General features: G+C 40.3%; 1 protein-coding gene across 6 annotated transcripts in view; it reads right to left on the reverse strand.

Annotated features, from left to right (window-relative positions):
- The window catches only part of fcho2 (FCH and mu domain containing endocytic adaptor 2), a 53,899-nt gene that overhangs the window by 17,041 nt on the left and 11,096 nt on the right, over positions 1-25,762 (reverse strand). For all 6 annotated transcript variants that reach the window (XM_078955957.1, XM_078955956.1, XM_078955955.1 and 3 more), the window contains exons 2-15: positions 22,933-23,024; positions 20,020-20,094; positions 19,798-19,939; positions 17,111-17,263; positions 16,834-16,938; positions 15,298-15,396; positions 12,459-12,555; positions 6,976-7,020; positions 5,341-5,410; positions 5,116-5,140; positions 4,884-4,940; positions 3,635-3,694; positions 3,371-3,544; positions 1,582-1,606 (exon numbers count right to left, since the gene is read on the reverse strand). In XM_078955957.1, the coding sequence (XP_078812083.1) occupies positions 1,582-1,606; positions 3,371-3,544; positions 3,635-3,694; positions 4,884-4,940; positions 5,116-5,140; positions 5,341-5,410; positions 6,976-7,020; positions 12,459-12,555; positions 15,298-15,396; positions 16,834-16,938; positions 17,111-17,263; positions 19,798-19,939; positions 20,020-20,094; positions 22,933-23,024 (1,219 nt within the window). The remainder of the gene's footprint in view (positions 1-1,581; positions 1,607-3,370; positions 3,545-3,634; positions 3,695-4,883; positions 4,941-5,115; positions 5,141-5,340; positions 5,411-6,975; positions 7,021-12,458; positions 12,556-15,297; positions 15,397-16,833; positions 16,939-17,110; positions 17,264-19,797; positions 19,940-20,019; positions 20,095-22,932; positions 23,025-25,762) is intronic.

Consider the following 25,762-nt stretch of genomic DNA (forward strand, 5'->3'; position numbering starts at 1 on the left):
AAACTTCCAGCAACTATGTGCTTTGCGTTTTATGTTACTTTATGATTTTACTCCCCCCTTCTATAATCACCCTTCTATTCTCCCCCTCTCTAACATCCCTCTCTCTTCTTTTCCGTCCAGTCCAACAAAAGCTGTTACAAATATAAATAATAAAAAAAGTGTAGTCTAAATTAAAAAAGGGGTTTATTCAAATATACACCCCGTGTGTCAGAAGATTCATAACCCCATGTTGTAACAGTAAAATATAACACAAGAGAGGCTTTCAGCTCTCATCGGTTTGCTCATCTGTTGGACAGGACAAGTTAAAAAAAAAATAAAAAACAGGCAATGCTAACATGAAAAAAGCTGTTAATTCAAATAGATTTTGATTACTGACTTTACATTTTTTCACAAGTTAGTCAAAAAATGTGGAGCACCGTCAAAGGGACATAAAGATTCTATATTAATTTGCTAAAAAAACAAAGAACTGACTATTGAAAGTACTATTTTGACTAAATACAACCAACTTTCTGTTTCTAGAACGTATTAAGCTTTAAGTCCCACTGTGACCATCTTAGGATCTATTCTAAAAGTGTTTCTTTAAATGGTGTTTAAATGACGATCATGCTCTTTAAGAAATAAAATTTAAAAAACCTGTGTCGCTTTCTAGGACATAGTTTCTGCAGAGGGGAAGGATTTCCAGTAGAAACCCCAAACTAACATTAGCGGTGTAACAAAAATGGTGAGCAATATCAAAAGGTATCTAGCTGTATAGTGTTTTTTTTTTTTACCAGTTTTCAACTCAGACAAGGAAAACAAAGACGTACATGGATCTAGTCGTCTACAAATGGATGCATCAGAATGGAGCAGAGCAGGGGCCTTGTGGCCGCTCAGCGTATTTTCCTCTATTCTTTGAAGAAAGAAATAGCCAGAAATGCAATCTAGAGCTTAATTTTCTTTAAATGTGTCCTCCATCATCAGAAAATGCCTCAAGAATATGTTAAAAACACCAAAATAAAAAACACTATTTTCCTCAAAGTGGTTCCAAAACTATTTTTCCCTCCATCTTGCATTACAAGTACATTTTAGCTCAGACAAACGTCTCAAATATTAGACAGAGAAAGGTTGGAGGCTAAAGCTTTCTTTTCAGTTTGTCAGGATAGAAGCGGAAGCGTGACCTGTTTGGGTTTGCTTGTTTTTTCCTCGACACCGCACATGCAGCACACGCTCACGCGGCAGCGGTGTGGCACACGTCTCAGAAAACACTTTCAGGCCACACGAGGCGTGACGTTGAAAAAAACCAACAGGACGATTGCAAAACGGTGCCAGCTAGCAAAAAACAAAAAGCTCGTCTGACACGTCCAAACACAAACAGCTGATTCAGCGATCGGTCTTATTAGCGCCACTGGAGGGAAACATCCCTCCATCATCACATTCGGACAAAAATTACAGCCGTTTACTTTTTCTTTACATGTGTTGGTTTTGGCGTGGGGTTTGTGGAGTTTGCATCTTAAGGTCAACCAACTTGGGCCAACAAATATTTGCCCCCCCCCACCAAGTCCAAAAACACACAGAGCGAGATTACAGGGAAAAAACACTTACTGGACTGGTTCCTCCGCATCTGCCCCTGAGAAAACAAAACACACATTCGTTAATCAGGAAAAGAGATATGATCACTCCCAACACTTCTCTCTTAGAAAATCTGCATTTCGCTGTGTCCCAAATATCAAATTTTTTGGGAATTTATTTCTTAATATCAGAATTTAAGACATTTATTTTCAAAATTAAGACATATATCTTGAATTAGGATGCATATGACCTGTGCTTGGAAGTATTTGAACTATTTCCAGCAGCAGAGAGAAGTTTCCAGCTCACAGTGACGGACTGTAAATCATAGGAGGGCTCCGACTCTCGCACATACCAGACGTTCAATTTAGGGTGGAGAATTTTGCAGCACAAACTGGTGTACCTAAGGCCAGAGACGAATCAGCGAGGGGCGGCAGAGAGCGCGCCCTCAAGACTTCCAACTTCCATCACTGGGCCCTTTTTTTATTTTTTCTAACCTGACATAAATCTGACAGAGCCTGCTGAGAAACACGAGATACACTCCCGAGGATGACCAAACTGGCTTCAATAACCCCACACACACACACACACATTTCTTACAAGGAGAAAGGTTACAGAGGTTGTCAGGGGAGAAGAAAAAGAAACAAAATGGGTTATAGGAACATAGCAAAACATTTAACCGCCGCAGAGCGACCAGGCCGGGGTTTCAGTCCCACAGGCGCTAAGCGGCAAATGGGTTCAATTACAGCTCCTTCTGACCACACACACACACACAAAAACTCTGTTTCAATAAAGAGAACACAGCGGAGGGCGAACCGAACAGGAGGAGAAACGAAAAGGACAGAGAAATGAGCAGGGAGGAGTAAAAAAAAAAAAAAGGACATGAGTCAATGATTTACTCCAGATGATTCATCACCGCCTCGTTTTAACTTGAGTCCAGATAACTTCTCTGTTAGGGCGGAATGAATAATCATCCACAGGCTGGTAAATCGTGTATTTGCAAAACAAAAATGATCGAAGATCTAACAAAAAAAAAAAAAAATTGGATGTAAATATAGCTAAAATGACTAGGAAGTTGAAAAACTGTGAGTTTGTAACTTATAGAGAGAAAGATTTAGAAAAACAAGAGTTAATTATGCTCTAAAAGATTCAAGACAAACCTAAAAGTAAAGGCAAACATGAAAACAAACAGGAAGGATTGAAGGGATGGCGTGACTTTGGCGTAGTGAGCGGCTGGGAGTGACACTGAGCGTGCTCCCCGGGTAGCAGTTCGCTGTAAAAAAAACGTTAAAAATAATAACACAGCGGTGTGTTTGCACATAAGCAACAGTGGCTTTAAATTTTAATGACAGTAGCTGTTTTCACGGAGCAGCGGAGAGTGATTTGGAGACAGAGTGATGGTGGGAGGACAAGGGCCTGCATGAGCCAGGTCACGGGTGTGTGTGTGTGTGTGAGTGTGTGTGCACATGTTAATGTGTGTGTGTGTCTAGTTTGTTGACCAATGTAGCAAAACATCCCTAACAATGCCTTCAGGGACTCGGTGTGCCTTACTTGGAGCATATATTTTTGCTGTTTTTGTTTTTTAAAGACAAGAAAAACAAAATAAAACATACTCCCTAAGTTTGACCTGTAATAAATCCTTAGTAGAAGTAAAACATGAGCAGGAGCTTTGAGAAAACAGTTCAGTGTTTAAAACAAACGGATAGTTTTCTTTGAATAAAAACAAAACTAAACAAGTAAAATAACGACCTCTACGACAGATATTTGGTGTGCTCCTGTTGCCCCCTAGTGTCAAAGGGCCTGATGTCAGGCTCTGTGGGCGTACCGAGGTGGAAGGAGACAGGATGATGTTTCCGATGGAGGCTTTCAGCTCGTCGATGTTCGCCCGGTTGTGATGCGTGCCGTTGTTGGGCTGAACGGGTTTAATCTGTACGTGGAACCTCCTGGGCTCGTCCTCGTCCTCAGAGTCGCTCGAGGAGTAAAAGGAATTATCTTTGGCATGTTCGGAAACGGCAGTTAAAGGAAAACTGAGAACAAAGACGGGTAAAATTGACCCTCTCTGGATGGACAACATGAGAATGGAAAGGATATCATTTTCGTTGACTTCTGGTCTGATACAGAAACCCTCCGCATCAACCTGAGGAACATTCTGCAATGAAATAAGACCAACAATATTTATTTCAAAGAGTGAAACATTAACAAAACTTTTAAAGAAAATGTTTTTATGTATCCAAAATATTTAAATCTTAAAATTGAAAACAGTTTTGAAGTACTCGACTTGTACTTGAGGTACAACTGGTATAGAAAGTCTGAATTTTGGACATTTCTGGCTTCTTGCTTTAAAGTTTGCTTTGAAAAGATGAATTTATCGAGGTATTTCTACAATTTTGCAAGAATAATGTAACATTAAGCACTTTATTTTTGTAAATAAAGAAACATTATTTATATCTATACAATTATTAGACATGATTTTTTTATGTTAAGAACACCAAAGAAATCATGTTTGTTCTTTTAGCATGTTCTAGTGGTATTTTTCTGATGATGGAGAGTATTTGTTATGTAAATTCATCTCATATTGCATCTCTGAGTATTTCTTTAGTCAAATCATTATTAGAAGATGAAAAAAATGCAGTTTGAAAAAGAACATGTTAGTGACGTAACAAATGCGTGCGCTCCCTGAGAGAGCTCTTAGAAATGGGGAAGGGAAGGGGGGCGTGATTGCTCCGCACCAATGATCCCGCCCACATCTAAGAGGCAAATTTCCAGTGAACTACTGCCGCACTGCAAAAACTATGTCCTAGAAAATGACACAGGTCTTTTTATTTTATCTCAAAACGGCAAAATCCTAATTAAAAAAGACAACAAGGAACGCTTTGAAAATAGATTAAAAGATGATCGGAGAGGGAATTTAAGTACTTGACTACTTCGAAAACTTTGAATCCTGGATACATTTAGCCTTTTGACTTGAATTTGTCTTAAAATAATTATTTATTGATGCATTTCTACAATTTTACAAGAATGATATAACATTTTTCACTTGTCTTTGAAAGTAAAAAACATTTATTTATATTTATTCTTTAAAAAAAAAGTTAATTAAGAAATATATTTTAAAATAAAGTACAATGATAGAACCATTTTTATCAAAAATTTAAAAAAAAAAAAATAAATATATAAAGGAAAACAAATTTGACCAAAATCTGTTTATATGTTTGACAGAATTGTTTGGCATGACATCAGAATGTGACCTTTATGTCTACAACAACTGCCAGTGTGTGAATGCTGATGGTGTGCTTGTGTGTGTGTGTGTCAGCAGGTGTGGGGGTCATTAGTTCGCTTACAGCGTTCTGGATGTCTATAGACCCGTAATATCCAGGGGGGGCACCATTAGCAGTGTTCTACACCAACAGATGGGGAAAAAAAGAGACAAAAAGAAGAGGAGTCGAGTTGGAAAATGCAGAAAAACAATTCTTTTCCGCGTCCTGCACTTGGAAAGCTACACCTTCACATAAAAACAATAAGCTAAGATTAGATTAGAAACAATCCGTTTGTTGTGAAGAGCATCATACTCACATTAGCTTCAACTTCTGTGGACTCCCTGAAAGACAGATCAGCCGTCATCAGTGTGTGAATGTGTGTGTGTGTATGTGCATGGATGAATGGGACTGGAAAGCGCTTTGGGCCTTCTAAGAAGCTAGTAAAGGTTTATATAGGGATACGCCCTTTACCGTTAACAAAGTTATAAAGAAAAACTCATTTTTTTTCATATTTTTAAACCAGGCGAAAGTTCTGACTTACATAGAATCTGTGTCCTTGTCTTTCCTTCGGCCTGGGATTCCAAATGGAATTCTTTTTCTTGGTTTGGCACCTAAAAAAATAAAAATAAAAATCTGTGTAAAATACTTTTTTCTTTTTATTATATCAACTCTTAATAAAAAAATAATACTGGTGTCTTGTGATGTAGCCAGGCAAAAAAAACCCAAAAAAATACAAGATATTCCAAACCAACTGTGACCCTGACAGGGATACAGTGGGTCAAGAGAATGGATGGATGGACATTCCATAACTGATCAGAAAGTTGTTGTTTTTTTCATATTTCACTTTGCACTTTCCGTATTTATGTTTTTCTCTTTTTTTAAGCGGTCTATGTAACCATGTAAAGCTGATCAACTACAACGTATGGACATGTAAACTTTTGGTTTTACTGAGGTTGATGAAGCTAGTTTGAGTGTGACATCACTGATAGCTTCCCCGAAAATGGGGGTGTGACGACACTCATGGAGAACAGTCTAGTTCTGGTCCCAACAAAATAAAGTCAATTCAGACAATGCTTTTTTGTGATTTGAACACCGCTTCGTTGGAGCCAGACAATGTGTCTCAGTCGGTCTGAGTCAACATTTCTGTGGCAACAATACTCTGAAATTGGAAGTGAGCTTGTTGGAAGTCCACACCCCTACCGTTTGAAAGCGGGCAATTCAATAATTTGAACGTTGGACGTGGGGGCTAGCAGACACCACTTACTATTGAGAAATTTGATTGGTCAGTTTAAAACTTGAATAATTGGCAGTACAGAAAAAATATCATGAAAAATATTTTTGTTTTTTTTAAAAAAGGTATTAAAGCAATTCAGACAGATACCATGACTGAGTAACACCCGTTTATTTCTCTATAAACCCCTTCAGTTACTTTCTTTTTTAAAAGTCTCAATCCATAACCCAAAGGATGGTTTTCCCTCCTTTTTTTCTTATAAAGATTTGGCAAATGTCTTGGAGCACCACCTGGTGGCTGAAGATAGAATACAACCACCACACAAATTTAAAATAAATGAAACTACAGCTTTCGTGTCTACAGGGTGACTACGCTTAGTAGTCTGGAAGCTTTTATAGAGTTGGTCACTTCTTTACAAATTGCTCTAATAACTTATCTTTAGTCATTTTTTGTGACAATGCATGCATGTTTTAGTACAACCCTAGTTCCTTTTATTAATTTTTTTTTTTTTTTACAAATATTCACTATATTTTTACACAACAGTTTAACAATAAAAAGTTTGATTATTTTTTTTTTGATACAAAACAAATTACAAAAAATGAAGAGCAAAAGTGTTTGTTTGCCTTTATAAGACAGTGTAAAAGTGTACAGACAAAGTGAAAATTTACAAAACTAAAAACCAGGAAATGAAAAGGTCAAAACAAGGTGAACAATGCATTTAGAAAAACTATTTACAATATTCCAAGGATTTTGGATTTTCCAAGGGGTGTCAAAATTATGTGTCATCACTGTTATGTTTGTTTCAGACAAAAAATAAAAAGAACAAGGTTTTTGAAAACCTTAATGTGAAATTTTGAATGAAAGTTATACTAGTGGGGAATCGGCATCATTCTTACTTCATTGTAAACAACCAATGGGATTGGTTCATCCTGTTGAAAGTCTCACCTTCTGTTGCGATGGCTGCATTGCACTCTTCAAACTCGACGGGCCCTGCAACAAAGATTGTTTTTTAAATAAAAAATTGAGGAACATGTGGCACACAAACGATCAATATCCCAGTTAGTGGTCTGAAAGTGCAGCACACACCCAATACAGATTCAAACACACACATGACCAGGGAACCGGCGGAGTGGTGTGTTCAGCAGAATGGGAATGTCTGCAGGGCCGGGCTGGTCCCAGAGGGCAGGAAGGGTCAATAACACTTTAAAGTATGTCTGCTGACTTCTGTTTCCACAAAGCACTACATAACACCCTGAAGTGTGCCTCACAGAGGGGCTCAACACAACACCCCCATCCCATCTGGAAATTCAATCTTTACAGAGCAGCAACAAAGTCAACAAACACAAGTTGACAGAAAAACAGCTAATCATCAGCTGTGAAAACACCACACTTATTTATCACAGATCGACCTCTGATCGGAAGATTGCAGGTTCGATTCCCGCCTTGCCCGCTCATATGTCGAAGTGTCCTTGGGCAAGACACTCAACCCCACCTTGCCTCTGGTGGAAGGTTAGGTTAACAGAAGCTTTAGTAATCCCAAAGGATTACTTTGGGATTACTAGAGCTTTTATTAATTTAAAGCAGTGGTCTTTTAATTATATTTATGCCGTTTTTGTTTTTTTTGGTGAAATACAAAAAATAAAAACTGTCGTTTTCCAGAACATAGTTTCTGCAGAGCTACAGAAGTCCATTAGAAATTTGCCTTTGAGCTGTGGGTGGGATGGTTGGCTAAGGGAAACCCCGCCCTCCTTTACCTTACTGTACTTGAGAGGCCTTGAGCCCCTCACACCCCCTACCTAACATTACTGGTGCAACAAATTGGTGAGCCATATTGGAGTTATTCAGCCGTACAGTTTTCAGCCAAATTCCAGCGCAAATGGGAAAAAAAAACAAAAAAAACAAAAAAGGAACATGGATCCATGTGTCTGTAAGTGGATGCATCAGAATGGAGCAGAGCAGGGACCTCGTGGCCCGCCCACCATATTTTCTATGTAACAAATACGCTCTTTTTAAATTGTATTTTTTCCGTCTGCTCCTGATTCACAACAATTTCAATAAAGATATACTATGAAAACCAAATTTTCAGCCTAATTTTTCTTCATCTATGTATACCTGCACCATGAGAAAAATGCCACAAGAGCATGTTAGAAACACAGAAAACACAGTTTTCATCAGAGTGGGTCTTTAATGCTCAGCGATTATGTTCATAAACACTCGGGGTGCTACACTTCAGAAACGTTTACTTATGCATAACTAAGCAAAAAGCCTGGAAGAAAACCGTAGGCGAGACGTGCAATTTGGACTCCTGTCCATCAGGCAAATCCTAAAATCTGAAGATGATTAAGAGCTAATTTCACACACACACACACACAAAAAAAGCTGAAGATCAAAACGAGTAGAAGGAAAGAGGTAGATGAGGCTGGACCCTCTGGCGACATTCCAGATAACGTGGCTTGACCTAAAAACAACAAAGCAAATGATATCTGAACTCAGAATGTATGCAGCGGCAGTGCGACGTTTCTCCAGAGGATGCCAGTCGCAAGCGGAATTGATGCATTGTTTGGCGTGCTGAATGAGTGAGTCACGAGAAGCATGCATTACAGCAAGTGAAGTGGATAAAGTACATCAATGAGCCATCTACTCTACGGTGCAGCATCATGCAGCAGCGGCACGAACGGCTGACAAAACCGCGCCTTTTAAACCGACATTAAAAAGCTTCCCAGGTGACGTACAAAAGCTGGTTAAAAAAAGTTTTTTTTTAATCTCTTGCTATTACTTTTTATTTTTGCACTGGTCTCTGGTAAGGTCCAACAGGAAAAACTACACAAATTTCTGGGGACTTTTTGTCTCCTGCATCCTGCGATCGCAAGTGGAAACATGTCCTTAACACATCTACCAAAAAAAAAGGACATAAAAAATAAAGCTACAAGCTTGATCCACCCTCACTGCCTGCTGCACGCCCCTTACTATTAAAGTAAACATTTTTTTTACAAAATGGCGGCTTTCCTGTAGGTATTATCTCCATAGCAACCATTTTATTTTTTTGTCACCTGGGGGTGACGAGAAGATCAATAGCATTTTTGGAAAAATCGGCAAAAGTAAAGTTTTGGATTTCCTTAGCAATGGAGGTTTTTGTTAACTACGCCCACATTCCTAATATAGTCATATGGTTTATCCTATTGATTCGTTCAGCTTGAGCCAGGGATTCATTTATTACCTTTACACAATATGCCATTTAAAAATATGTGAAATGGAACTACAAACTTCTAATTCCAACATTATTTCCCAAGTCGTTTCCCAGGAAGCGATAGATTGAAAACGCTTGGAGTTTGAAGCTTTAGCTGGTACCCAACGTGAGCGCTTAAAAACATTCGAGATGCCAGCCTCTTTCTCAGGGCCAAGGGTAAAAAAAACTTCAGTTGTGGTTGTAGATTTAAACTGGTGGCGCGTGTGTGAAATAGTTTGAAGATCGCTCGAACACAAGTTTTCTTTTTCCATATTGAGGGAAAACGCGAAAATCGCCAAATTTCACATTTTGCCGCAAAAAGGCAGCCAAGCTGTAGGTCCCCTGGCCATCCCATAATAATTTTAAAACTTCCTTCGGATATCTCAGACACAAGTGTTTGGGTTTCCATTAGTGGAGTTTGAAATTTTCTTTGTGCCCCATATAGGAGATTTTGGCCCCATTCATTTTGACGATAATTTCATCTGCTATGATGTCACCGTTTTTGGAGGAAAGGGGTCGGTCATGACGCCCAAAATTCATTTTCGCCGGGTTTCTAGGTGTGGAAAAAGTTTGATGGGTTTTTGAGTGTGTGGCGGCGCTGAAATGTTTGCTCTAACGTGCAGACGGAAAAAGAATTGCAAAAGCTAAAATGGTCCTTGACGGAATGGAAGTTCATCCGGCACAGACGGTTGTTGTGTGGGCAGACATTAGGAAGTGTTTTCAAACAGACATGACTGTGTTGATGCAGAGGAAGATGTTTCTACTCTCCCAGCGTTCTGTGAGGGAAACATGCAGTCACGCATGAGTGGAAAACGTTGTTTTTTTTTTTTGTTTTCACATTGCATATGCTTCACATGGCACAGGGATGGGAGGGGGGGAGGGGGGGTTGCGTGTCTGGCCAGCAGCCAGTTGACAGCTCAGCTGGATATCGTTGAACCCCCCGCTCCCTCCGCCTCGCAGCGTGTCACTTTGGGATTGTATCCGCAATAGAAAGTTTATTCAACCTCTTTCGTCTGCGTCTCTGAAGGGCCCGCACCGGGCATCCGTTCAGATGTTTCATCAGCGGAGCGGCGGCTTATTTTCCTGACGGGGCCGGAGCTGCTGCTCGACCCCTAATGAACAGCTTGATACGAGAGGAATTTTTGGACCGTCCCCCCACCACCACCTCAATTAATTCTGCTGTCCAAACAAATGAGGGCCACCGGTGGCTGGGCGCAGAGTTTGGACGTGGGGGTGACCGTCTGTGTACACACAAACACAGCGGAGGTGAGGCCTTTGTGGCGGTGACCTTACGGCATGTCGTACATGAGCAGGGACTGCTGAGGGCAGATTTCCACACACCAAGTTAAACGACTGACAACACCAAAGTGAGGACTCAGAGCTGCAGAAAAATGAAGATCTAATCACGGGAAGTCTGGGGAGTTTTTCCACGATTACTGCGTTTACACCGGAGTCATTGTTGAGCTCTGACCTCCTCAAAACAGGTGGTTTTACCCGCTTAGTCTGAGCGCTGCAAAACCCCCCGGAGTGTCACATGCTAACTGGAATGCCAAGCTGGCCTACCTTTAGCCAAGATTACTTTGATTGCCTGTGATGGCCGTCTTTTACTCCCATTGGCCCCTCCCCTTTTAAGAAGCAGAATGAAGCATCGCAGGGCAATTTTACAGCGTAGAATGTGGATTAGCAGTTAAAGGATTTGAGTCCAAAGGCAGGTTTCCCACCCTTTCCTCTTGGGCGATGAGTCATAAAAACATGGCTCGATTTTTCTTATCTGGTCTTCCTGCAGTTTCAATCCTTTAATCCCGATGTTCAGATCGAAATATTTTGATTTCAGAAGTTTGTAAAGAAGTTAAGAACCGTGGTAAATATGCATGAAAAAAAAGTTAAATTAGCTTCTTCCCTTCAAGAACCCATCAAACTCTCAATGGACAAACTTAATGAATGGATTCAAACAGTTATGCACTGTATGCATACATGCAATTATGTCTAGCTCCACAGTAAGAGTAATTATGATGTCATGATATATTTTTTTTCTTTATATTTTTTTTGTTTGGGTGTTTGTTTATCATTACTTATTTTAATTAATTAGGGCCCGACCGACTGAACTCAAGTCTCACTTTAGTCCAGTGTTTTTCAACCTTTTTGGAGCCACGGCACACTTTAACATTGATATACCTTGGCACACCAGCATCCAAAAATTAAAAAAAAGGAGAAACTCGTAGTCTGTATTGATCTACAGTCCCTTCGCAATCTCATACATCTTTGTGATAATTGTGCCACAAAAAGCTGGAAGTTGCAGCTGTTTTTTTCTAAAAGATGTAATAAAAGTTAAGTTAGAAGATTTAAAAACTGTTTGATGTGTGTTTGTTGTGGTTTCAAGACGTCAAAAGAAGATTCATTGTGCGCTGAGATGAGACGCTGTCACTTTAACCCAATGCATCATGGGAGCTGTAGTGCAAAGGCAGAATGACTCGTGTCTCTGAGCTTCATGGTTTTGTTCACTTGTTCCACGGTCTGACACCGGATTCTGTGGAAAGCTACACCGCTAAAGCCGAGCTTTAGCTGCTATTTTTGTTGGAACTAAGCGACTTTATGAGCAGAATCAGAACAAGGAAGTGAAGACTCTAACCACTTCTGACTGATCAGACTGATCACGTGTGATTAAGCCTCCAAGAATGATTGGTGGAGACAGTTGAAGGGGCGGGACTTTTCCAAAAACAGCTGACGCTATGGCTAAATCGCGGTATACCTTAATTATTATCAAAATGTCTTTAATAGAATCAAATAAACCCAAAGAAAAAGTATTTTTTGATCTTTCATATTTCTAACTACTTTCAGGGCCTGTTTGGATGAACACAGAGCTGAAATCCTGGAGATCAGTGAATGAGGGCAATTTCTCACCTGACCATCTCTGGTTGAAAAACACTTGCTTTAGTTTACTGCATCTCAAAAAAAGAAACATTAAAAATTGATGATTTTCATTCCTTTTTCTGTATTCAAAGCCTGTCTGAGGGCAATTCGGATTGCACAACTCAAACCCCAATCTTACAGTTTTTTTTACATTTTTCACACGGTGTTGTTCAATGTGGGAGAATGCATCTTGCTCCTCCTCCATGTCCAAGGGATTTTCTTCCCCAGACAGGACATAATAATGTCCTTCTAAGATAAATGTATATTTTATACAAACATAGAAGTGTCTTACCTGGCCTCTCCTTCCCCGTTCCTTTGCTTTCAGACAGTTTCTGTATGAGGCTCTCCACTGACGTGTTCTCGATATTCCTCACGAATTCTTTGTGCACCTATAAAGTTTGAAATAAAAAATAAATGAATTCCTGTTCCTTAAATTAGAAGGAAATGACTGCAAGCTACAGTCTTTATGTCTTTATGTGCAGAAACTGGTTCATGTAGAGAGGAAACTCTTCGACCTGAAAGAGATTAAGTGACTCCTTCAGGCAGAAACAGCTGTTTTCTGTTTTTAATGTTAGAGTTCATCTTTAATTGATTCAATTTCTCCTTTTTAAAGTTTCTATCATTTGTGTTTAATCATGTTGTAAAGTTAGCCGTTTTAACATGAAGGGTATTAGCTGGCTTAGCAGCTATGTTTACAAACAGGCTTCAATCAGGAAGTTTAACACTTGGAGGTTCTTCCCTATTTTTTAAAGACAAAACATGTTCAAGGAAATCCTAAATCGGTGAGAACATTGTTGACGGGAAGTGATGTGGTTTTAGGAGCTTGCAACACAACTGAATTTCTTTTTGTAATTTTTTTTCCTATTTACAAGATTTAAGATGCAGATTTTCAGTCTATCATAGTTATCTATTCTGTTATCATTTTTCTGCCTTTCAAGACAAAATGTCCGTTCTTATTTTGTTCAATAAATTGATCCCAAAAGTACGATTCATTTATGATTTTTTTTCTTTAATCCGAAAAATACGGAAGTTTTTTTCTTTTCCATGTGGAGATACAACAGATTTTGGTCTCAGTCTGGCAGAGATGTCTTTTGGGCAAAAGAAAAAATCTTTTTCTTCTTGTTTTTTGTTTTAATCAAAGTTGTTAGCTGATTTCTCAGCTTCTTTTATAAATGTGCTTCAATCAGGAAGTTGCATTAAGGAATTTCTTCCCTATTTTTTCACTATGTGTTGAGTGTGGTTGTTGTTATTATTCTCAACACAGCAGACTTTTTTTGTAGGTTTTAATCTTATTATAAATAAAGTTTCTTTCCATGTGGATATATAATGGATGTTGCTCTCAGTCCACTGCCGCCTGGTTGTCTCTGGCAGAGACGTCTTTTGACCATCGACAAAGGAAGGATAGCGTTTGTTTGCTTGTTTGTTTTTGTGATGCACGTTAGGGCGTGCGTTCAGCGAGGGGAATGGGGAAACTGCGATTGGGCAACAAGACGCAGGCAGTTGCTGACTGTCTCACAGACAAGCCATTCAGATGTGCGTGATACTGCACTGGCTCCAATAAACACCCCCAACACCCCCGCGGGCTACAGAGGAGAGGTGCATTAGCTCCGTCCTAGCAAGGGGAGGATGCTGGGGGAGGGAAGGGTGGTCAGGGACTGGTCAGTGGGCAGGGCGGGGGGAGGAAATACTCCCAGAGGAGCACACGCAATCTGTCAGGTGCTTCTGCCACCACGAAGGCTGCTAATGTCATCAACCTGCCCGCTCCTCTCATATCACACATAAACACAAAACAAACCCCACATGCTCCATAACATGCATCTGCCCCCACAAAAACAAACACGGCACGCATACTGTCAAACACCCCACCACCATCGCACACACAGACACACAACAGACAAGTGTCTTCACTTCCCTCGGCTCCGAAAAGCACTTAACTCACCGTCCAGAAGGTATTCGGCTCCTTACGCCGAGCCCATCCTTCCTCAAATCTGACTAAAAATAACCGCACAGCTAAAGTGTTTACTGCGTGACAACTTCGGTTTTATTTCTCAAATGGACCTTTAAAGTTATTTCATACACAAATGCTTTCCTTTGCTCAAAAATCAGCGAGTTTGGCACGAGTTCCATTACGAAACATTATCTGTCAGAAAAACTAAAACCTAATTTAGACCTGAACTAAACTTTCATAAGCAGATTTAGGTCAAATGTAAAAAAATATGAACAATTGCTGATCACCTGGTTCTAAGAAAGATAACCGAAAAATAACCTAAAATGAACAAAAATATATTTTTGGCTAAATAAAAATGAGTTCAAGTTTTAAAAAAATCTTTTTATCACATTTTATGTGTTGTTTGCTTGCTTACAATACAAAAATAAGTAAAAGATCATTTGGAAAACAGGATTTCAATATTATTTATAAGAAGATGGTAAACACTGTTCAGCTCATTGCCAAAAACACAAACCCTAAAATATAACATTTGTTCTTCATACCTTAGGCTGAATGTTGTTTGAAAGGAACTAAATTGAAAAGGGTAGCATAAATAATAAAATATTTCTCATTTACACAGAAAATACCTTATAGTGTTGAAAACTTTGACAAAATGTCCACAACGCTGTGACTCTTTGCGTTTCTGGCTCTGTAATTCATCTTTGAGCCCATTCAAGCTGGCAAGCAGAGTCTGGCTCAGTTTCTGGCTCCGGAAACTTTGTGACATCTTGTTTATCACTAATTCTCAGTCTCCATGACAAACAGCATTTCACTGTGGTGTGGAGAGTTTAGCAGGACCTCCTCATTCTTCTCCTTGACAGGCGTGAGCAGCACAAATGTGTGAAGCTTTGTCGCCCTCTACAGGCTAAAGAAAGAACTACAGTAACTCCCGGAGCACAAAGTTGTCATCTGAGGCGACCTAAAGTAAGTACGGTTTCCTAAGCCAACATTTCATTCTGATCAATCTGGTTCTGAATCAGATCTGTGAGTCCTCAACACCGCCTCTTTCCAGTATAAATATTGCAAGACAGCCTGCATTTGTTTAAGCACTAATGCAAGTTTGATTGGCTTCTATTTGTTTTGCAGTACCGGATTTCTTTCATTTCAGGAGTGTCTGTGCGTGTCGTCACGTGAACAGGCCTACCTCTCCGATCTGCACATGTGTTTCCTCCACATATTCCGAGTACGAGTGGATGATCTCCTTCAACTGCAGAATGTGGTTTTCTTCGATGTCTTGGAATTTCTGCAAGGCAGATTGATGATGCTGGCGGTTAACTGTGGCGAGGCGAGGCTACAAATCAGTCGCTTAAAATGCGCCCGACTGCATGCCAACTGATCTGCATCATGGTGTCTGTCTCATTAAGCAGACAGAAAAATAAGACAAGCAGGAGGGGGAAAAAAATTGCTTTCTTTTGAACAATGCTGGACACACATGTGGAAGCCCCCAGTGATGTCATAGAGCACATATGTCAGTGTTTACAATACATGCACACGTATACACAGAAGACGAGCCCCGACCATGGGGAAGCAGAGCTGTGATGCTGCTTTCTCTGGTGGCAGGACGGGATAAATGCCAAATTCTAGAGATCTGACTTCAATTTGGAGTTTATCACATCAATCCCTTTAGATGGATCCAATCAGGATTAATAGGGTTAGAGAAAAAAATACACAATCCGGGCACAAAACGGGGCATAGGCCGGCAGGAGTCACACATGTCCATGATGTTCACACTGGACAAGCAGGGAGGGGCTTCTTTTTCTTTTTCTGCAGTTTACTAGCACATGTCCACGCCACCTACAGTAGGAAGACGTTTGGTGCGAAATGTTGAAGCGATGCAAATCTCGCTCCAGGCTTTTGCTTTCACAGCTCTATTCCGATACATGAAAGACTTGGTGTCATATAATTCCGGCCGAGAACAAACCGCATTTATTAATTTCTCCTCCACGATCAATTCTCAAACGGTTGGTACTTCCCTGAATCAGAAGGGACGCCATCCATTTGTCAGTCTCAAATCAGAGTCCTTGGTTGATCAAAGTTCGACCACGTTTAACTTTTAATACAGATTCAATGGATGCGCGGTTTGCATGTAGAGCCCGAAACTAATCGTGGAAACTTGGGAAGCTACGTGTGAACGCGAGAGTTTTGAACGTAGGTAGAAGCCCAAAAACGGGAGTTTAAGTGGCCACTTCTAATGAGGAATCCATACACGACCAAGACAACAATAAGACAGTACCCAGAAACCCAGAAGTCCTCAGGAGTCGTAACACTATGCCGTTTGACATACTCTAACTCCTTATGCAATCAACGTGAAGCAGTTGATTCGCAGAGAAAAGCTGCTTTGTGCCGATAAGCAACACTTTTTACCGATATGCGACACATTACTAATATAAAGTGCTGCATACAGATGCAAAGCAGATGTTCTCCGTGACAGAATAAGCTGATTCCCGTTGATCCCGTTATGGGTTGGAAAGGTATGGTAGTCAAAGAAATGTAAACGCTTTTGTTAATATCCATTTTGAAAGCCATATAACGATTACCGTTTTTTTGCTGTGTTTTTAAGCTCATCTTGCACACTAAACCGTTTATTAAAACGTTTTAATAAAAAGGTGATACATCCTGGTCCCCCTTTGCAGGGGGCAGTGAGACGGTACAGGGAGAGGACCGCATCTGGTTTTAATACCTGCGCAGTTTCAGCCATCTTCTGCTCAAACTCAGACTTGGCTGTGGCATATTTCTCCACGTAGGACTTGTAGGACTCTGTGGCTTTTTTGGCTTTCACTCCAGCCTGTAAACAAACAGATAAAATGACTGCAGCATGTTTGTGTAGAGCATATATCGACTTTCCAGGTTTTAGATCAACTCGAACCCCGGCGGGTGGAATGAACGTGTGAGAGCAGAAAACCTTTCCGGGTTACTGTGAGACATCATGTACCCCACAGTGGAGTGTGACCTCCCACCTTGTCCACGTCTCTTTGGGTGGCCCCCTCTTTGCGGAGGCGCTCCTGCTCCACCGTTTTGGCGTTGTAGATCTCCTTGGACTTTTGAAGGCTCTGAGAGATGGTCTGGATGTTCTGGACGGCTTCCAGGGTCGGGGCCACCTCTTCTTTCGTCTGAAAGCACGACGCTTCCGTTAACTCATTTCATAGGGCCAAAAAAAAAAAAAAAAAAAAAAAAACTTTGCAGGCGTCTTAACCAGCTGCTGTTGTTCTGCATCGTGTAACACCCGTTTTATGATGTGACTTTTGAAAAACAACAGATCAGTTCGTCGCCCACAGAAAGCTCCTTTTGGCCCCAGAAAAATACCATCTCAGCTTTTCTGTTTCTCTCTCACGCATGGGACACAGACCTCTGCTATGGCACAGCGGGAAGCAATTAAAGCTATATAACAGCTATTAAAAAATGTATACAATTCTGCATTTGATCAGAGCATGCAGCCCTGGTTGCGTGTTCACAGCCCTTCATATCAATTTCAAGCCTTAAAGGACATAAAGGGAAATGTATAAACAACGGGTAATGGCTTATAATTACAGTGACCACACAGAACGCTCAGTTGATCATTTGTTTTACCAAGAGGCATCATCTTAGCTCCCCTTAGTTATGTCACAGTTATAGTATGATGTAAACATCCTCGGAGGAAGCAGAAGGAAGACGTTGTGAAATCTGAAATTATTTAGAAATCTTAATCACCAACAGTACATCAAAGTTTGTGATTAGCTTTGGCAGTTTCCAGCTTAAACACTGAATTCCTTGTTCCAGCAGGCCGACCGAAATCTGCCCAGAAGACAGGAAAGAGCCAGAGATTCATCACCTGAACCCAAACGGATAATAACACTTTGCTGCATTCTGTGGCACAGCATTATCCCATTGACTGTATATGAGACCTGGACTGAGTGAGTGTGACATCATCCAGAGAAAACGTCTTACTTCCATTAGCAACAAGAAGAAGTCAATTCACTTTTTTGCCATATGGACGCCGCCATAATAGAACTATTGGTCCAAATCATTCCACACCCCTACCACTGAAAGCGAGTTGCGTGAAGACTGTCAATCAAACGCTTCAAAGTTGGACATAAGACAACCTACTTCTGATTGGTCAGTTTATAACTTGAACAACTTCCCTACTGAAAATATTTCACGCAAAGAAAATGAGGATTATCAAGAACTTTTTTTTTTTTTTAAAGTAACCGAGCAAGAAAGGTTATCTGACCAAAAGAATGACAATGAAAAATAGCTGCTTATTTCTCTGTAGAAGAATTTTGACTTTTTGGAGCCGGCGGTACTTCCTGTTTGGAATGACAGCGGGGAGGGGTCACTCAGTCCAGCTCTTATATAAAGTGAATGCATTATTCTTGGCCTATCTCCATTTTTATGGTCTAAAATACAAAAGGGGGTGTGGGCAGAACCAAGCCCCCCCCCCACCCCCCCACCCCCAGAAAAAAAGGAAAACTAAGCAATACATCAAAGAAAATGTGTATTATTAACATTTACTGTAAGGATAAAAGCAATTATTCATTCTATTTCACTGAATTTGCATTTAAATTTTATCCAGAAGGGAAGTCAAACTGTGGCATATAAAAAATATATATATATTTTTTAAGTATAGATTGTGGCCGTGGTGCAGAGTTAGAGCAGGCGACCCCAGATTGGGAGAATGCAGGTTAGATTCCACCCATGTGTCAAAGTAGAAGTAGTAGAAGCAATCAAGCAATTCGGATTTGGACATAGTTTCTGCAGAGCGGAAGGAGCTCATCAGAAATTTGCCTCCAAGTTTTGGATGGGACTGTTGGCACGGAGTAAGTCCGCCCCTACTTGCTGTCATCCAGTAGTTCTGCACGCTTGGATAGCTGAGGTCTGATCCAGATTCCAGCTCAGACGAGGAAAACACAGACGTACGTGGATCTACTCATCTGCAAGTGTTTGCATCAGAATGGAGCGGAGCAGGGAGCTTGTGGTCCGCCCACGGTCAATTTTCACGCCACGGATACAATCTTTTTTTAAACTGCTTTTTTTGTGTCTTTTCCTGAGTCCAAACCAATTTGAATAAAGAAATGCAATTTTAAGCTAAATTTTCTTTAAATCCTTCATCATCAGAAAAATGATGAAAAAAAACATAATGTTCATTGGAGTGGGTCTTAAAGAACATCAAATAAAGAAAACTTTACCGTAAAATGTTTGAAATTTGCCACTAAGGTATGCAAATACAGTCAATTCTCAAATTACATCTATTTTGATGTCAAACATCCCGTATAACATCATAGAAAGACTTTTAAAAACGATTTATTTTTGGGCAATTCAACAACATAAACATCTAAAAAGTGGAAGTTGAAATGAATTTAAAAATATATATATAACTGCAGCCATTGATGTGCTGGATAAATCATACCAAATATAACCTGCATTGTGGCTTTTCATCTGGTAAAAGCTACATGGAGGCCTGCAGGTGGGTGATTTTAATAAAAGACAAGGTCTAAAGTCCACTGCTGTCCTTAAATCATTTGTTAATCTTTACCTTTTAATGAAAACTTCAGTCAATGTTCTTCCAGTGTGGTTTACAGGGAGAAAAAAAGTCCTTTAAAAAGTCCTCTTTAGTTATTGTATTGAACAACATAATCATGAAAGACTTGTTGTTGCTGCAGCTCCTCACCTTCTTGTGTGCTTTGGCCTGCTCTTCTATGTACTTCTGGACTTCTTTAATGAGTTCCTGCAGTTTCCTTGCCAAGTCCATGTGACAGACGGCCTGTTTCTCGGTTGAGCTCTTGAAAACATCCCACACCGGAGCGAATGTGCTGCAGCGGAACAACATGTGATGTTGACACTGACAAAACGGCGCTTTCTTTGCGAAAACATGGAGAAGGTTTCAACTCACCCAAGTTGAGAAAAGTTTCCAGCTGTTTTGACAAGTTTGGTCATGGACCTGGCATAGGCTTCTTCAATGGTACTCCTAAAGGGGAAAAAAATAAATAATGCGGATATTATTATTTTTTTTTTAAAGCATGTTTTGTGCAGCGCGCTCCAGAAGCAACCGTGTTTGAACACAGTAAAAGACTGAACTTGCATCATAGTTTTTAGCACATGCTTTGTGTGTGGGCGAATCTCTGCGGTCGAGTGTGCGAGTTGTTCGATGTTCGAGATGAAACGGGAGGAAAGCGCGTGTTTGAAATCTGCCGCTTCCTCCAATTTGCCTCATTCCTTTGCTCCGAGTCAAAGCGACAGGAGGAAAGCTGCTGCAGCAGGGTTACGGGCAAAACATCCACGCCGGCCCGCATCGCAGGAACGAGGTCAGACTATGATCTCACACAGACACATCATTCAAACAAACAAAGGCACCGACAGCAACGCAGCTTAAAATGTCAAACAGGTTACAGCTTCACACCCGAGGATGAGATGCAAAGGCGGTTCCACTCAGGAATGATTAAGCTACTCTTTTTGATATATATTTTCTACAAAAGCAATAGAAAACTGCATTGATTTTATGTTTGTCAAAACTTACAGACAGGACGACACGTCCTGACATGTGTTTTGTTGGAAGGACGTGTCGTCCTGTCTGTAAGTTTTGACAAACATAAAATGTTAAAATGTTAAAATGTTATGTAACATGCCATGTTATTTCACAGACAGAAACCTTAATTTATATATTATAAAAATCACTAAAACCATCAGAAAAATGGAAGTGAGTGCAGGAAGACTTTAGTGATCCAAACATCTTCAATCTACATGAATAAAAACTGGACCTGCAGTCCTTATCGCAGAAACTCAGTGACATTTAATCACCAATAAAAATGATATGCATCATTTCTGTGATGTAAAAAGAAAAAATATATACCTGAAAGTATTGATTTAAATGAGTAGCACAACATTTAAGTATAGATTGATGAATTATCACCCCTGCAGTGAGCGCTTCTCGCCGCCAGGGGGAGCCACAGGGTTATTTTGGGGAGAATACCAGAAAACATTTGTTGGTGTTTGTGCAAATTATTCCATGAAATACTTATTAGCTGATATAACAGCTACAAAACAGCTTAATATATGCAAGAGCTTTCATTTAAGAATTTGTCGTAAAATTAGCAAAAAGTATTTCAAGGGAAAATAAACTCAAAGTCTTAAACTTTGGAGGGTAAAAATGTTACAAAAAACCTTTTGAAATATATAATGAATATAATAAAAAAAATTGTGGTTGAAAGTCTGTTTAATTATATAAGTAAGTGTCTCGTATTTAATAAAAATATCTACTTTTAATTTTAAAAAAAGCTGTATAAGGATGATTGTAATGTAAATGATATCAGTACTTGTATTGCAGAAATACTTTTCTAATGTAACCTGTGAGTATTTGGGAGTATTAGAAATGCTTGTTAATTAAAGGAAGAAAAAAGATGGTGTCCACCTAAGATAGAGATCAGTATTTTACAGACAGACTAAATGTATTGTTCTGGGAGAGGGAAGTGTTCTGCTGAACTTCGGCAGATCATCTTTTTATGCTCCAAACGCTTCCCATGCAGCAGCTATAATCTCCTCAGAGCTGGGAATGATTTACAAAGCAGCTATCATTATGGTGTTATCGTGGTGCCGCAGACAGCGTTAGTGTGGAGCCCAAAGCTGGATTAACAATGAAGCATATTTGACAAACAGGTTCCACAATCTTACTACCATCGCTGTATTTCCTGTTTAAACGCAGGTTTTTTTGTTTTATTTTAGGTAAAAAAATAAAAATACTTGGTTTGGAGAGAAGTAAAGCCAGCAGCTGATAAGCAACTTTCCGTATTACACAGATGACGTTACAGGTCAAATAAAGACAAAAGTGATCAATTACTTCCTCGTCACACTCAGGATTATTACCAACTGTCCTAACTTGCAGCGCTGCGCGGCTGAACTTGCTACAAAGACCACTAAGAGTTGAGTTTTTCTCGTACTTTCTGCCTGTAGGAAATTTGATTGGCTGTTATATTTTTACACTTTTTCACCATACTTTCATGCCGTTTTTTTATTCTCTAATGAATATCATGACATCATTTTCTTCCTTTTAAAAACCCACTCACTCAGATTAAAATGGTCTTTTGAACATATTCTTGTGGCACTTTTCTGATGATAGAGGACGTATTTAAAGACAATTCAGCTCAAAATTGCATTTCTGGGTGTTTGAAAAGGTTACGTTTCTAGATCAGTGTGCGACTTCGTTTTCCTCATCCGAGCTGGCATTTGACTCAAAACTGTACGGCTGGATGGCTCTGTTGCTGCTCGCCATTTTTGCTGCACCGGTAAAGTTCGGTTGGGGTTGTAAGTGGCTTTAAGCCAGCGGGAGAGAGTGACTAGAAGGGGGGACGGGGTAAATTTCTCACAAACTTCAGCCGCTCTACAGAAACTATGTCCTAGAAAATGACACAGGGTTTTGGATTTTGGCTGAATACAACATAATCATAATTAAAAGACCACTGGGAACACTTTCACAATAAATCAAAAGATGATCGCAGCGGACGATCCTTTTTTTGCTGGCACTTGGCAGGAAGACACTGAAAATTAAATATAAATCTTGACGTGTTTCGCAGAAAAAAAATGTTTAACTGCTCCAAACGTGCCCCCAAACAAAGATTTACAAAGCCGCTTTCAGCAAAGAATTGTGGGTTTTCACAAACGCAATACCTGCAACTGCATCTGCAGCTGTTGACTGTTGGACAAGATGAATCACAGTATTGATTTGACAGAACACTGCAGACGCTGTGAAGCCGGTTACTCAGAATTTTTTGCGTGTCGCGTTGTTCTCAGGGCGATGCCGCTTTTTTCTTACCTTTCTCTGATGAAGTCTGTCAGCTCCTTGGTGGAAATCTGGCCATGCTTCATGTTGTGATAGAGCACATCGAAGCCATTATTCTTTTCCCCCTGCAGGTAGAGACAGAACAAGGCAGCAAAATCATTAATGCACGGAAAACGTCACAAAGTGGAACAAATAAAATGCTTTTTTTAAGCTAGCCTCTTCAGTATCTTCATCTGTAGGTTTTCAGCCTGATGAATCTGCATCTATTTAAACAGCTATTATTTAAAAAGCTAGAAAAATATTCTGAATAAGTTGAATTATTAACCATATCTGTATTTTGGCTAAAAATGATGCCTCTGTCACCTTAAAGTCCCACTCTGATGGTCTTTTGATCTATTTTTAAAGTCGTCTTTTAATAATGATTATGCCGTTTTTTGTCAAAATCCCAAAAATAACAATTTTGTAGGACATAGTTTCTGCAGAGCAGCAGAGGTTCATTAGAAATTCGCCTCTGAGTTGTGGGCAGGACCATAGGCGCTGAGCAACCCCACCTCCACTTCCCCTCCCCCGTTCTCAGAGCTTATGGCCCACCCGAAACATGTTAAAAACACCCAAAAAACTTTTTTTTCATTGGAGAGGGATGGTAAACAAAATTCTAGTTACACTTGTAAGTGAATTTAACCCTACACTGACAAAGCTTTTTACTCATTTGCATGGTGGCACACAGTAATCCTTGAGACAATTTGGTTTAGTTTCACTTTTTTTTCCCCAATCAATCACTTTTTTATAAACGATAAAGAAATCCTAAAACACAAAAGACAATTAAAAGATGAACATTAAATGGAGGGAAACGCTCTAGCTAGTAGTTTGAGAAGGCACTGTACAGAATAACAGATAGAGAGGGTAAAAATGTACAAAAGCTATAAAATACATAAATAAATAAGGTAGTTAAATGAATTTTGTGAAGGGATTCAAATAAAGAATTTCAGGTTCTGCCACTAGATCTTATTTTTCTTTGTCACCCCCATTCACGCCTCCAGCCGGGAAAAAGAAGCCTCCACCACCACAGACCTTGTAGGCCGGCATGTTAAGGACTTCCTTCCACCCACCTCTGACCTACAGCAGTCTGCTTACAGAGCAAAACGGTCAACAGAAGAGCCTTCGGTACGATCCTGCATACAACTCTTTTCAATGCTCCCTGTTTTCCAAGACGATCATCCAAAATCCCTCTGTGTTTTTATGTACAATGCTTAGAAATTCCCTAATTTGGAAAGAAAAGAGCTCTTATTAATTTAATTTAATTTGATTTTAATTTGATTTGAAGCATCATGATTGAGAAACTGCGTTCTTTACTTTCAGTTGTGAGGGACTGGTTAAAAGAAACTCCACACCTACAAGCACCTTTACCATACAGGAGCTTTCCCAGCCACAGCCTGTGTCTGAATTCCCTCACTATATAGGGCATTTGCCGTTTTGTCAGGGTGTCCGAATCAACAACCAGGATATCCCAGAAGTCTCTGTTACAGTTACAAGGTTGTCTGTGTCATTGATGAACGTGTTAAGGCCCGTTCACACCGGGACGAATTTTAACGCCTCGTCACTAAACAAAGGGCACCAATGAGAGTGTGCACACCGACGCGAAAAAACACCACGCGTCAAAGCGTCAAAAAAAAAAACGCCTCGGGTTCGTTTTTTTTTTTTTGACGCCTCGCGTCGAAATCTATTCGACCAATGAGAATGGCGCTTTTGCACACGTGTCTGGAGCTTCTGAAGTTACAGTAAAACACCACTTGGGGGCGCTCAAACACAAAACTGCCTTGCTGAGCACACATACCAGCGAAGAAGATAGACGCCGAGTAGCGTCTACACTGCCGGGAAAAAATAATGACGGACATTCTAAAATATCCCAGAACCAAGCACCAGTTGGAGCAACTGGTGCTTGAAATATTCATGTTTTCTTTGTATTATTCTGACAAGCGCGTAAATACTTGCTCTCTTCTTCTGAGTGAAAAGCGACTTTAAGAAGCGTAAAGTTGCGCAGCGCCACCTTGTGTACAGGAGTATTTCTGTTTACATTAAGCGCCATCTAATGTCAGGGAATGAACTTGCATGTTCGCTCGGCTCATCGTCAGCGAAAATCGCCTGGGTGTGAACACAAAAAACGTGGCGAAAAACGCTGGCGAATAACGCCTGGCGAATATTCGTCCCGGTGTTTACGGGCCTTTAGAATCCGAGATTCTAGCAACCCATTAGGCAACGGCAGGTCCAAGCTCCTCTCCCCTTCAGTGTTTGTACTTTCAGATGCCTTTAAGACCGCTGCTGAGCCCCAGGGTCTGTCAACCGCTGGGGAGGTAGATTTGTCAAGACACCATGGGATTCAACTCCAAATGCACAGGAGAGAAAAGCTTGAGAAAGGTCCTGCCCCTAACTCTGGTGTGAACCAATTTGATAAGCCAGAGGGCCTGTCTTGGCTGGAAATTCTTATCAGACTATTTATCTTGTTTGTGGCGCGGCTAATAAACGGGCTAGCCAGACCCGCCCATGGGTAACTTCACTTAGCCGTGGTTGGATGACCACATCACCGGTGAGTCCACAAAGAAGAGGTCATCATGAGTTCCACGCACCCCAACAGTCAGCTACCCAACTGGCTACCTTTCTGGGCGGGCGCCCTCCACCCAGGATGCAAAGCACAGGGGATTCAAATATTGTCTTCGTTAAATGTTCATATTTATTAGGTTCTAACGTCAGCAAATGGGTGACGTTGAAAAAAAAAACTGTGAGCATGTGTCTGAGTTTTGTTCAAATCCACTGGCCAGTCCTGCACTATACGGTCTCTCAGAGGTTAGTGAGTAAGTAGTGAGGG

This window comes from Oryzias latipes, chromosome 12 (assembly GCF_053564925.1).
Source record: "Oryzias latipes strain Hd-rR chromosome 12, Olatipes_Hd-rR_3.1".
In the NCBI taxonomy this organism is placed as follows: Eukaryota; Metazoa; Chordata; class Actinopteri; order Beloniformes; family Adrianichthyidae; genus Oryzias; species Oryzias latipes.